Genomic DNA, 13703 nt, shown 5'->3' with positions numbered 1-13703 from the left:
TACTTTTTGCACTTTCTTTAAACAGATAGTTAAATCGTTACCATGTAAGTTATATATTATGGGCCTCAGTTTACAGATGGGGACCCTGAAGTTCAATGCTGAGTAACTTAATCTTATCACAAAGCTGGTGATTAAAAGGTACATTCAGGATTCAAATACAGCCCATTTGACTTCAAATATCTTTTTCCTATTAATCTGTACTGCTTCCCTCTCACATAAATGAAATATCAGAGATCTGACTGTGAAACATTCTTCTAATTTCTGCTTATATTCATAAATTGACACATTCTCCGTTGATTTACAGTTGAATTGTCTAATGGGACATGGAGTGTGGTTTGATTCCTAAAATAAGATTGATGTGATGTCATAGGAAATCACTGGATTTAGTAAACACAAGTAGAAGTTAGGGTATCAAAGAAGATATCCTAAGTTATCAGAATACAGATGTATGGACATTTTGTGATAATGTTATGTTTATTTAAAAAATATAAAATGTACTTGGCTCTAAAAATGGAAAGTTCAGCTCAGAGATGAGGCAAATACAACGTATATGACTGTTTAGGTTGGTCACATTTGATCTTTTTAAATAGTTGACCCAGCTGGTGTATGACTTACCTCAGCGTTAGCAGTAACTTTGAGACAGAGGGTCATGTTCCTTGTCAAGCTGTGTCTCTTTGAATGCTTGTATTGTTCCCAATGACTTCATTCTCCAAGATGGCTGATGGGGATAATACTTTTAATACAGTCTGTAATTTTTAATTTGAGAATCTCAAAGCGCATAAAACTAAATGGAGCTTTGACTCACTAAAGTAGAATTGGGTTTCTTTTCCTTTTTGTCTTTAATTTTATGAGTGGATTTGGTATTTAAAAAGCAACCCCAGAAATAGGGACTCAATATCCAGTCACTTAGCAAATGCAGCTAATTTAACATTATTTTGTTTTATTTTGTTTTTATTGCTTGAATGCATCTGAGAATTCTGCAGGTCATGTGCAGCAGGGAGGCATGGATAATAGGCGGAATGAAAGAATAAGAAAACAAAGAGATTGTGAAATATTTGGATGACAGGTAAAATTTAACACAATAACATTTAAAACGGACAATACAAAATCATTTCTCAGGTTAAAATTAAAATGAAACAAAACAGAGCAAAAACAAAAAGAACAAAAAAGCCATCAATACACAGCTTTCCGGCAGCATAAATGGTTTAAGAGCTTCTTTTTATTCTAAGCAGAATAAAACCCCTGTATTTAATGGAATAGTTAAAAAGGGCTGATATGCTATGGAGCTGCATTATCAGGAATATGGTGCCCACAATGTGAGAGCTGAGAGCCCCACTTTATTCTGTCTTTGCCAAACCATGTAAAATGGCGCTGTATTTTAACCTTGTTTTGAAGGAGGATGTCAAGGCTTATGAGAGGTCTTGATGATGTCAGGTAAAATACGGTTGGAGGAACCAGGATGTTTAGCCTGAGGAAGAGAAATCCTTTCAGGAAGACTTGATCTCTGGCTTCAAATATACGAGGATCAGTCACGAGAAAGAGAGATTAGACTTAGTCTAGGTGATTCCAATGAGCAGAGTAAAATTATGGGAAGGCAAAAACCAGTTCAACATAAAGAAGCATTTATAGAGCTTTAGAAATAGGTGCTTAATTTTTTGAATGAATGAATGATTGTGAGTGAAAGAATGGATGAATGGTCTCATTGAAATGTGATGCCTTAGAAGGGAGTGAAGTCTCTGTGCTGAAATTTTAAAGGTGAACTCTCCCAGGCGATGTTTTTAGGGGAGCTGAGGGTTGGTAGGAGATTTGAATACCTCTAAGGTTCTTACTAATTTTGAAATTTAATATAATTTTTGACTCTTTTGAATGAAGATCTTATGTTTTCCGTTTCTAAGTTCCATATTATGGTTTCCAGAGAACAATAGGTTCTCTGATAAAGATAATTTTAATAATGTATCTTCCTTTAAAAATTCTTTTGCTATATTATTTTACTTGATTTTTGTGAACTAGATTATGGAATAGGCAGGGAACCTATGATCCTAATTTTTCTTGAGGAAAAAGGTCAGGATAGTGTGTTAATTAGCTCAAGGTCACATGGTGAATTAATGACTGAGTTTGGTGATCTTTCCATAAGATAATGGTATTTTGCCTGAGAAATTTTTTAAGAAGTCAAAATTTGAGCCTTTGAGGCTATGCAATTGACTTAGATTAAAGGAATATATTAAAAATGAAAGCTATGTTTTGGATAAAAACTATTAAAACAGTTTGGAGAGAATTGCAATGGTTCTCAACCAATGTAATTTCTCCCCCAAGGAAACATTTGGCAAGGTCTGGGGACAGTTTTGATTGTGACATCTCAGTGGTAGGTGGAGGAAGCCGCGGGGATGCTACTGGCATTTTGTGGGTAAAAGCCAGGGATACTGCTGGTCATGGTACAATGCACAGCATCCCACAGCAAAGAATTATCCAGTCCAAATGCCAGTAATGTGGAAGTTGAGAAACACATTAGATGTTTCCCACTCATTTTAACCAGAACTTGGATTTCCTTGAGCAATGAGATCAGATGTATTGAATATAAAATACATTTAAGCTCTTATTTTCCAAAGACTTTCCATTCACTCAAAATAGAGTTATACTTGCCAGAATTACTAACTTTGACTGCAAAGGACTACATCGCAATTGCAGAAGTGGCCCTGCCTTTTGGGCTAAACTTTCCAACCTCTCTGCTCTGCTGTTAATTCATCCTTTGCCTCTCTCCTGTACCTTTGGCATCTTCCTGTCAATTATCTTTCATAATAAAACAAAAGCAAAATAACTCTTTTTTTCTGTACATATTGACTAATCTTAACCCCCCTCCCTTTCTCAGTTCAACATCTGTGAAGAGTAATCTACAATTATTTGCACAGCTTTCACGCCATTACTATTTCTTTAGCAAGATATTGCTAGTGCTTTTTGGTTGTCAGATCTAATGCATATATTTCAGTTCTTATCTTTAATTCTCCATCAGTTTTTATACAGTTGACCAAATGCTTCTAGAAAACCTCTCTTCTTAGTTCTGTGGCTCTTCTTGATCCCTTGAGGACTCTTCTCTTTCTACCCCTCTATTATATTGATTTTTTTCAGTATTCTATCCATAATCAGCTTTCTCTTTTCACATGGCTCTTTCTAACAGATCAATATGTGTGGCATTAAATACCAGTTTATTTCTCATAACTCCTAAATGTAGAACCCGTAGCTATGACTTCACTCCACAGCTCCAGATCTAATATCCATTTACTGTCTCTAAATGAGACACAGTCATCTCAAATTCAGAGTGTCTAAAACTGAATTTTTGTCCATGCCTGTCTTAGTCAGTTTGGGCTGCTATAATAAAATAACATAGACTGGGTGGCTTGTAAACAACAAATATTTATTTTTCACAGTTCTGGAGGCTGATAAGTTCCAGATGAAGGCTCTAATAGATTCAATGTCTGGGGAGAGCCTGCTTCCTGGTTCATAGACAGCCGTCTTTCTGCTGTGTCCTCACATGGCAGAAGGGGCAAGGGAGCTCTGTGAGGTGTCTTTTACAAGGGTCCTGATCCCATACACGAGGTCTCCACCCTCACAACCTAATCACCTCCCAAAGGCCCGTCACATCCCATTAGGGGTTAGGTTTCAACAAGAAATTCAGTCTACAGTAATCCTCAACCTGTTTGTCTTCTTGTATACCTTATATTTGTGATTGGTACCACAATCCAGACATTCACTCTAGTTACAAACTCCGGAGTCATCCTAGACTCCCTTTTCCTTATCTCCCACTCTAGCCCATTAGTCACCAAGTCTTTTTTTGTATTTCACTTTGTGACTATCTCTTGCATTCATTTCTTCTTCTCCATACAGATTTGTGTGCCACCACCTCATTTAGGTATGTCTGAATCACCTGTATTTGTATTAAAGCAACCTTTTCAAACTGAAAGAAAAGAAGATGATCACGTTGCTTCTCACTTAAGACTTTTCAATGACCCCATTTTAGCGACATAACAGAACTCAAAGTAACTAACATGGCTCTTAGGCCATTTGTGACCTACCAGCCCTCCAGTCTCCTCTTCCATCACAAGCCCCCAATCACCCTCCAAGCGAACTAGACAAGTTACTCATGCCATGTCTTTTTATAAGTTGTCCCTTTTATTTAGAATGCCCTGGTTCATTACAATTTTATTTATCCTTTTCTTAAAAATTAATTTTGTTTTTAATAAAGTAATAAATAGACGCAGATTTTTAAAAATCGAATAGTACTAAAAAGTTTAGAACGACGAATAGCAGATCTTCGTACCTGCCTTCCTGCCTCTTCACCTGCCTAGAATCAACCACTTTTGACCCCTTGAGGTGCCTCTTCTGTGTTTATCTCTGTATTGCTAAACAGTATGCTTATAATGCTATTTCTTGACTTGTCAGGTTTAGACTTTTACCTATTGAGATTCTCTTCTAATTCTAGTATAGTTACTATAGGGGTGATACTCAAAACACTTAAGAACTAGCACAGCACAGATTATGATTAATCACAGCCACTTTCCCCACATGGTCTGTGTTGGCTAATTACTGGTCCTGATTTTATGACAAATTTTGTTAAATTATCAGTATTTACATTATTATTACCATATAAATATTGTCCACTGCTGAAACAAATAATGTACTATAATTATGTTATCTTGCTTACACAATTTTCATTTTCTAGAAGTTATCAATTGATGTTTTAAAAAATCATTTATTACTCATTAAAAACTCACCATAATTCCCATCTTCTCAGTGAGTCTTTGCTGCTAGGCAGAGTTGATTCTCCACTCTATGTTATTCCTGTATTACCTCTTTTGTACTCATCACACTATACCTTATAGATTTGTGTGTCTATCTTCCTTGCCAAAATATGAGCTCCTTGAGGTTAGTGATAATATGTTATCTTTGAACCTTCAGTGTTGTGCACCAGTGCCAAACACAAAATGTTTAATAAATATCTGTTGAATTACGGATGGAAGAGGAGTGGCCTTTGTCTTTGAAGCAGCCTTCAATGCTGGGTGGATGGTTTTATGAGCATTTCTCCGATTTCTGAGTCGCTCCATACAGATCACTCACTCAAATGCCTGTCAGGATCTACGCAGTTAAAATAAATGAACGCAGCAAGCATGATGGGGTCTGTGGCATTTAAAGGGGTCACGTGCTACTAGGCTCTAGCCAGCTGTTGCCATGAAGGTGTTTCAGATCTGTGTTGCCAGACCTTCTGCTTTTTAAATAGAAGCAGGAAAATCCAGGCTTGATATGAACTGTCATGATTCAATTTTTAAAAACTATGCAGACTAAGTAAATGGTTCTTCAGGCTCAGGCTTGATTTGGTTCATGACCACCAGCTGATGAAGATTATTAGGTGGGAGTAGGAGGAACTGTGTACCCTGTCCCAGAGCCTTGAGCTTGGTGTCTGGTTGGCCTGAGAATGTCTCTACCGCAAGGGGTCCTCCGCAGGGGCTCTACCCAGTGGAATTCCTTTGCCAGTTGATGCCAGCATGTGGAGTGAGCCTTAGCAGAAGAGAGCCTGGGCTCAGCCTGCCGGAATGTTCGGAGGGCCGGGCAGGGTTTCAATGGAATCAGGACTTCCTCTGTTACGTGGAAATAAAGAACGATGTGTTAAATCATAAGCGATAGTGGGAAGGAGTAGAAGACTAAAAATTGTATACTATGTGCCAAGCCCTGTGTGTGCCTTTTTTTATGTTACTCAACTTAGTTTTTACAATACCCCTGAGGCAGAGATACTGTCATCTTCAGTTTGCAGATGTTGAATCTTTATGAGATTTAGTTTATTTTTCAATTTCCATCATCAGAACAGATCAACTGCAGAATTAATGCCTCTTGAATCTGCCCATGAAGAAAGCCCATGTATGGGAATTTAAAAATGATTTAAACCTGTTTTTATAGTAAAAGAGAAGATGGTTAAAATTTTCCACTAGAAATTGATTGTTTAGTTTGTTTGTTTGTTTATAGATTGACCTAAGATTGGTCAATCTTTCAACATTTGTTGAATATCCATTGTATTCTGTGTTAGATTCCAGGATTACCAAACTGATTAATATACAATTTCTGTGCTTGAGAAGTCGTAAATGATTGTTTCTGGTTTGTTCTAAGTGTGATAGGAGGGGGCCAGGTATTGGGATAAAAGATAGGAAAAATCTGGAAATTTGGTGGCCAAATTGTTGGGTTTTTAAAAAAATTTTGAGCTACTCCTTTTTTCTTGTTGCAACAAACAGAATATTCAGGTAGAAAAATAAGAAAGTGCAAATAAAGAAAATTAAGGAAAAAGTCTTCTTCTAACCATTGTGGGCAACTCTCTACCTACTTACTTACCCAGCTTTTTTGGCTATTTATCTGTATGGATATTTTTATACTTATCACAAACAGATGCAAACACTCAGATCCCACTACATCACTATTCTGTAGCCTGCTTCTCTTACTGAGGAATATTTTGAAATGTTTGAAAATCATTTTTTATGGCTGAATAGCATTTTATTGCATGGAAGTATTCCATATATTTAATCAATTCTCTATTGTTAGATATTTAGGTAATTTCTAATTTTTTATAACCAATGTCACATGGAGAAATTTTGTAGTGAAATCTTTTTATGTATGTTAAATTATTTCCTTAGGAAAAAGTACTAGAAATGAAATTACTGGATTTAAGTGCATGTACAATTTTAAGCTTTTAGCACGCATAGTGCTAAATTGTCCTCCAGAAATGTAATACTAATTTACCCATCCCCAATGGATATGAGTTGCTATTTCTCTTCACTGTTTCCAACGCTAGTTACCACCTCTTTTAAAAAAAAATTTTTTTTTCTAATTCAACAGAGACAGAAAAGAATTTCTGTTTTGAAAGACTCTTTTTGAAGACCTTTTGGCCTTTGACCTTTCTGGATACTATTGTTCTCTGGTTCAATACTATCACTTTGTGTTTTGGTTACTTGGTTGGCTGATTACCTGCCTTAGTAGCTTTGGAGCAGTTTGAGGGCAGAGCATGTCCTATCCACCTGTGTGTTTCTGGGTGCTCGTGGATATTTGTTGAACTGAATTGTACTGGAGGACATGTATAGTTTAGAACCTTGGCTAGATGTATAAATGTCAATACAACCAGTGGGCAAGTTACTCTGTTCCTACCAGTTACATAATAATGAGAATTTAATTGAACATCGATTATGTGCCAGCAGTGTATTAAGTGCTTTGCACACTTACCTGGATGAATCCTCACAATGCTCTGAAGATGAGATAATAATCATCTCCACTTTGCTGATGAGGAAACTGAGAGGTTATAAAACTTGCCCAATGTGCATGGCTGTAAAGTGGCAAAAGCAGGTTGTGAACTCAGGAAAAGTTAACTACCAAGCCTTCTTATCTCTCCTCCACTGCCCTCCCCTCTCCAACTTCTTATTATAGATATTTAAAAATATATATAAAAGTAGAGAGAACAGCAGAGTGACCCTTGATATACCTACCACCCGGCTTCAACAGTTACCAATATGTTTCATCTATGCCTTTCCCTCACTACCTCACAGCCCTCTTCCCTGGTTGGATTATTTTAAAGCAAATCAGAGATACATTAATTTCTTTAATAAGTATTTAAATACATATCTCTAAGAGATATGGACTCTGTTTTTTATATCCAAACCACAATATCGTTATCACACTTGAAACTATAACAATTTCTTAATATTTTCTAATGTCCAGACAATGTCAGATTTCCTTAATTATCTCATAAGTGATTTTTACTGTTGCTTTGTTTGAATCAGGACCCACGCAGGGACTACACTTTGTATTCCAAGCTGTCCTAACCTCAACACAGTGTTCCTCTCTTCCCCATGCCTTTCTGTGAAGACTGTCCTTGTCAGAGACAGAGGTACTTAGCTGGAGGAGTTTGAAATTTTTAAATAATTCCTATGAATTGAATATCTAGTTCGCATCTCCCCAGAAAGAAGCACACTCAACAGTTTATACCTGAAAAACACTGGGTCCGTGTGGCATGGAGAAAAGACATTGCTACACAAGTTCATCATCCCTTCTCCCTGGAAATTCATCAGTGTATTCATCCGCTGGCTGAGAACTCCCTCTGTTCTTCTGCTTGTAGGATAAGCCTCCATCACAACTATGGTCAAGTCTCCTCATTTAAGGGGCCAGGGCTTGTCAGATGTAAGTGATGCTGGCTTGAAAATTCTGTCTTGAGCCCTGAGCTTAAAAAATGAGACACGCTGGCCTGTGTAGCCCTCCCTTGCTGCGGGAGAATGACTTGGAAATGGGAGCCACAGCCTTGTTATTTTCATAAATCGTCATGACTTTGATAGAATCTTTCACATTGAGCACATTTTCATTGAACAAGTTTTCATGTTTGTTTTGGTTCTGTTTTAAAATTGAAGGTCTAGCGATCCTCCACTGTGTTGTGGCAGATGGGAATTCAACCAGGAGTCCTGAAAATGATGGCCTTCTCTGTGGAGATCGTGGAGAAAACTGCCCAGGTAATGCATAACAAGAGATGCATTTGTTTTTATCAGCCTTATATTCAACCTCAGAAACTTGACCCCCCTAAATTTTAAGTTGTTGATAATATAGTAATCATAAAACTCGGTAGTTTTTTGAGCACATGTTAATGTACCAGGTTCTGGGCTTTACATACAGTAATTCATTCACTCCTTGCAAGAACCCTATGAGCTGGATAATATTTTTTACTTTATTTCAAGGTGAAGCTAGAAAGAATACGTAACTTGCCAAAGGTCACACAGCTGATATATCACAAATCTGGGATTCACGCTCAGGTCTTTCTCATTCTAGTGCTTCCATTCATCATTATACTATTTTGGGCATCGTAGATGTGTACGTGCTTCAGCCTTTAGCATGTGATGTCTTGGACTAGATTCATAGAAAGCTGGCATATTCTATTCAAATTAAAAAAATTTTTTTTTCTATTTTATAACTTAAAAGAAGGGAAGAAGGCAACAATTTTAAAACATATTTTACCTTGGAGGTTCCTGAATTAGTATTCTCAAAGTTAGTCGTCTGAGGTAGGGATCAGCCTTAGTAAAGAGTCAGAGAATAAGAATTTAGGTTTCGTGGGTCATGCGGTCTTTGTTGCAACTATTCTGCTCTGCCATTGAACTATGAAAGCAGCCATAGACCTATGCCAATGAATGGCCTTGGATGTCTTCCAATAAAACTTTATTTAGAGAAACAGGCTGTGGGCCAGATTTGGCTTTTGGGCCATAGTTGGCTGACTCCTGGTCTAAGGTCTGTCTGTCCTTTATAAATTGCATGGTCTGGTGTTCTACAGGAGCTGTTTCTTATTTTAAAACAAAACAAAACACAACACAAGGCCAATTGCAAAAGTAGGGCAGAGTGGAGAAGAGCCTCTTGTATTCCCTGGAAACTTCTCTGAGCTGGGAGTATGGTGACGTGGTGTAAGTGCTCCTTTCCTAGCACCCTGGGAATGTTGTAACTGAGCCAGGAACACTCTGAGCAAGTCATCCTGATGTGAGTCATCAGTTCCAGCCCAACCTTCATCTTTTTTTCCCTCCCGCTAGTGGGTGGTCTGGCACGTGCCCACAGTCTGTGGAGTCCATCGCTGTCTTAGGTCATGCTTGTGCGGGTCTTGTCACCCATGTAGTGAGAAGGACAAAGCCAACTTTATGTGTTTGTGTGCTTTTCTTCAGTCTGGTTTCAAATGTCTTAAATGACAGCATTTTCACATTTCCTTTGGGAGATTATTCCATAACCTGATGATTGACAGTGTTAAAAAATCTTCCTTATCCTCCTCCTAAATGTATTTTTAAATTCTTTTATTGTAGTAAAAACATTTAACATGGGATCCGCCCTTTTAACAAAATTTTAAGTGTACAGTACAATATTATTAATTATGGCAACTGATGTTGTATAGTAGATCTCTAGAAATTATTTATCTTACAATTTATCTTATAGAACTGAAACTTTAAGAGGAGAGAGGAGAAGAGATGAGAAAGTATTGAGCCTCAATGCATGGCAAAATTTAGAGGTTAGGGGAGCTGAGGTCAAACCAGCAGGGGAGAATGAGCAAAGGAGGTATCCCATGCATTCTTTTTTTTTTTTTTTCTCACATGCACTCTTGAAAAACAAAAGGAAATACAATTTTTTCCCTGTCGATTCTTCTTTGTCTCCTAGCCATGAATAATTTTAGATACATGAAATACACTCAAATCTCAACACTGGATTCTTTTTTCTTCCTTTAAAGGGCTGGAATGAAAAGGGCAACTCTAAGTGAAGGTTCACTCCTGTAAGCTCAGAAATGGTTGGCACAGTCCTTCTGGTTAAAAAACATGCTGATCAGACCTGATTGGCCCCCCGTGTAAGCGTATCCTAGTAGCCCAGGAGGGTAATAAGTACATCTGTGAGATTTATTTTTCTTTTCCTGGAGAAACAGACCAATTCACATTTTTACAGGAAACGGCATTGAATGTAAGACGAATGGGAATCCTCAATTACAATAAATTTTCCAATTTTGCACTTTTTCAAGAGCATCATGAATTTACATTCCCCTGTCCCACAGAGATAGTTGGCAAGATAAGAAGGAAAATTAACTTAAAAAATATAAAACTTTCTTCCTCCCCTCTTGGCTTAAGAAGGTTGTAAAATGAAGAAACTCTTATTGGGAAGATGCTTAGAATATTAAAGCCTCAGGCTGTACTTTATAGAATAGGAGGCAACGTTTCTCCAGACTCTGCTGAGACCACTTGAACTCTCCTGTGCACTGGTTGTTCCCCCTATTTTTTAGGTCAGATATCTGTGTGAGAAGATGATTTTATAGGTATTTGTTTTCCTTCCTCTCTCTCCTAGGTAACACTTGTGGGACTTCTATCTCAAAATTTAGTATCCCTTTTTAAATCTCTTACACAGAGATTGAACTATGTATCTAACTAAAGGTAGAGATAGAAGAGGTTATAAACATTGTAATGAGATTTACCAAAAAAGCATTGTCATAGTAATTGTATATTACCCTTAGAGTTGATTTCAGAAGAGTTGCTGATATTAATATCATTTGCAAAATCATTAAATAGATTTTTCATGAGCATTATTGGAATAAATAAGGGAAGGTTTTCTGAAAAGTAAACCTAATGTATCAATTGTGAAGAGTTTTAATCACAAAGGCATCACAAAGCCTGTTTTGGCTTGAGGTTAAGAATCATGTACAGAAAGACTAAGGAATCACACTGTTCAATCAAAGCATCCATCAAACTGAGGAAAATTCCATATTTAAACTAGGTTATTTGGGTGTCTGCTGTATTCCTCCACTTTAGTTTGGCCCAAGGGAATCCATCACATGTCATCTAATTATTCATATGACCCTAAGAAGGTGACCACTTCCTATCTATCTGCCCATACTATCAGTGAAAGCTATTCTTTTTCCTGATCCCTTTTACTAACTCTTAGAATCAAATTTTGACATCACTGACCTGCAGTAGCCCTGGTGGTTTCTTATTTAATTGGTTGTAGAATCTTTGAAATACAGTGTCATGAAGAGTTTACGATATGTTACCTGTGGTGCCCATCTGTTTATAAGATTGTGTTGCGATCTGGTCCTTTGGTACATGTAATTTTCTCCAGCAATTTTGTGGGACAAACTCACTCCCACAGGAAGGTTTTGGTTTGAGGAATGTGGGTTGGAAAAGAGTAAGGTGGGAGGGAAAAAGATCAGTTAAGTTCCACCACCCACAGTATCAGGGAAATCTTCACGGCTGTGACATTTTCAAGACCATACCATTTACTTCTCAAAAGAGAAACACAATATATGGGACTAATCATTCTTTTATCATAAGATTAACTTTTCCTTTTTCTTGGTAAACATCTCTGGAATGGAAGGGTAGATTTTGCCATCCCCTGCCCTATGTCATCAGGTCTCATAATAATCAGAAAATGTTAGATTTCACAGCTATTCAATTTTCAGATAATGTGACCTTGATGAATATTAGATGAAAGCAACTGGAATTTTAGGTGCATTTCAAAAGGGAGAATGCTGATAAGCCTTCTCATTACCATGAGAAAGAGAGAGGATCCCATTTGGGTTTTGTTGTTTTTTTTTTTAATTTTTATTTATTTATTTATTTATTTATGGCTGTGTTGGGTCTTCGTTTCTGTGCGAGGGCTTTCTCTAATTGTGGCAAGGGGGGGCCACTCTTCATCGCGGTGCGTGGGCCTCTCACTATCGCGGCCTCTCTTGTTGCGGAGCACAGGCTCCAGACGCGCGGGCTCAGTAAATGTGGCTCACGGGCCTAGTTGCTCCGCGGCATGTGGGATCTTCCCAGACCAGAGCTCGAACCCGTGTCCCCTGCATTGGCAGGCAGATTCTCAACCACTGCGCCACCAGGGAAGCCCCCCATTTGGGTTTTTTTTTGGGGGGGACGCTGTATGTGTGATTAATTTTTCTTCCAGGTTTTAAAGTTCCAGAGAGAAATCACAGGACATTTTCTGCTTGGTGGCATGGAAGGGTTTTTAAATCCAAATAATGCTGGGAATATTTAAGGGCATGCTTATTTGCAAAGGAGAGAACTCTGTGAGCAATCAAAACAGGGCCTGGCAAACATTTCCCTGGCATGGATTTGTGTTGCTTGGATGAACCATGGCTGATCAAATCACTGCGTCCAGCAGCTGCTGGTTAAGGCGCTCTCTGGTATCTTGCTCTGTATGGTGTTTATTAAAAGACTGGCTATGTTTAAAGGGGCGTGACAGCCAGAGGAATTAGTAAAGTTCAGGATACAGAGCCATATGGCTTATATTTAAAGTCAGGTGTGCTTTGCAAAGTAGAAAAGACCTTTCTGGAGCAAAGAGATCTGTCAGTAAGTCTTACTGCTTCTTTATGGTAGTATAGTTGATTTACAGTGTTGTGTTAGTTTCAGTTGTACAGCAAAGTGATTCAGTTATACATATATCTATTCTTTTTCAGATTCTTTTCCCATACAGGTTATTACAGAGTATTGAGTAGAGTTCCCTGTGCTATACAGTAGGTCCTTGTTGATTATCTATTCTTAAATTCATCTCCTTGCCCTCCATTTCCCTGCCCCAGGCCTATATCATGTATGTGTGCATGGCTCGGATATGCCTTGGATTCCTCTTTTCCCCCTTGGCACTTTCCTGTCTAATACATTGATAAAATACTTCACAGTTTAGTTTTTACATATTTCATGTAATTTAATCCATAAGAACCTCTTCAGCTCTCTCCCAACTTGTATTTCAAGGGTAAACACTTCAGCCCACTGACATTTGTGGTCTCTGACTTCCACTCACAGCCATCCTTGGCTGCTCTCCTTCAGGTCTCTTCCATATCCATTAAACCTACCACCCACCTACTGCATAAGGCTGGCATACTCCCGACCCTGAGCTTTCGCTCTTGACCTTCTCCACAACTCAGCTGCTTGCTCACCTCCTCCTAAAAAAGCCTACATTTCCTAGAAATTTTCTTTAATTAGATAAGCCCTCTTTGTACTGGCACAAGATTTCTCTTAGAATTGTCAAGATTTTCAAGATTCTAGGATCAACTCGTTTACCGAGGACTTTATTGTCCCAGGTACTTTGCTAGGAATTTCCACATGTATTTTTTATTTGAGCCTCTCAACAGCCCTTTAAGGTAGATGTCATCATCTTCAATTTCCAGATGATGAAACTGAGGCTCAGAC

At 38.0% G+C, this 13703-nt stretch overlaps 1 protein-coding gene across 1 annotated transcript in view; it reads left to right on the top strand.

Annotated features, from left to right (window-relative positions):
- BTC (betacellulin) overlaps positions 1–13703 on the top strand; it is a 41380-nt gene that overhangs the window by 16376 nt on the left and 11301 nt on the right. The window contains exon 4 of the mRNA XM_061191021.1: positions 8427–8525. Coding sequence (XP_061047004.1) covers positions 8427–8525 — 99 coding nt within the window. The remainder of the gene's footprint in view (positions 1–8426; positions 8526–13703) is intronic.

Source organism: Eubalaena glacialis, chromosome 5 (assembly GCF_028564815.1).
Source record: "Eubalaena glacialis isolate mEubGla1 chromosome 5, mEubGla1.1.hap2.+ XY, whole genome shotgun sequence".
NCBI classification, from domain to species: domain Eukaryota; kingdom Metazoa; phylum Chordata; class Mammalia; order Artiodactyla; family Balaenidae; genus Eubalaena; species Eubalaena glacialis.
Note: the sequence above shows the minus strand (reverse complement) of the source record. Positions and strands in the feature narration are given on the sequence as shown.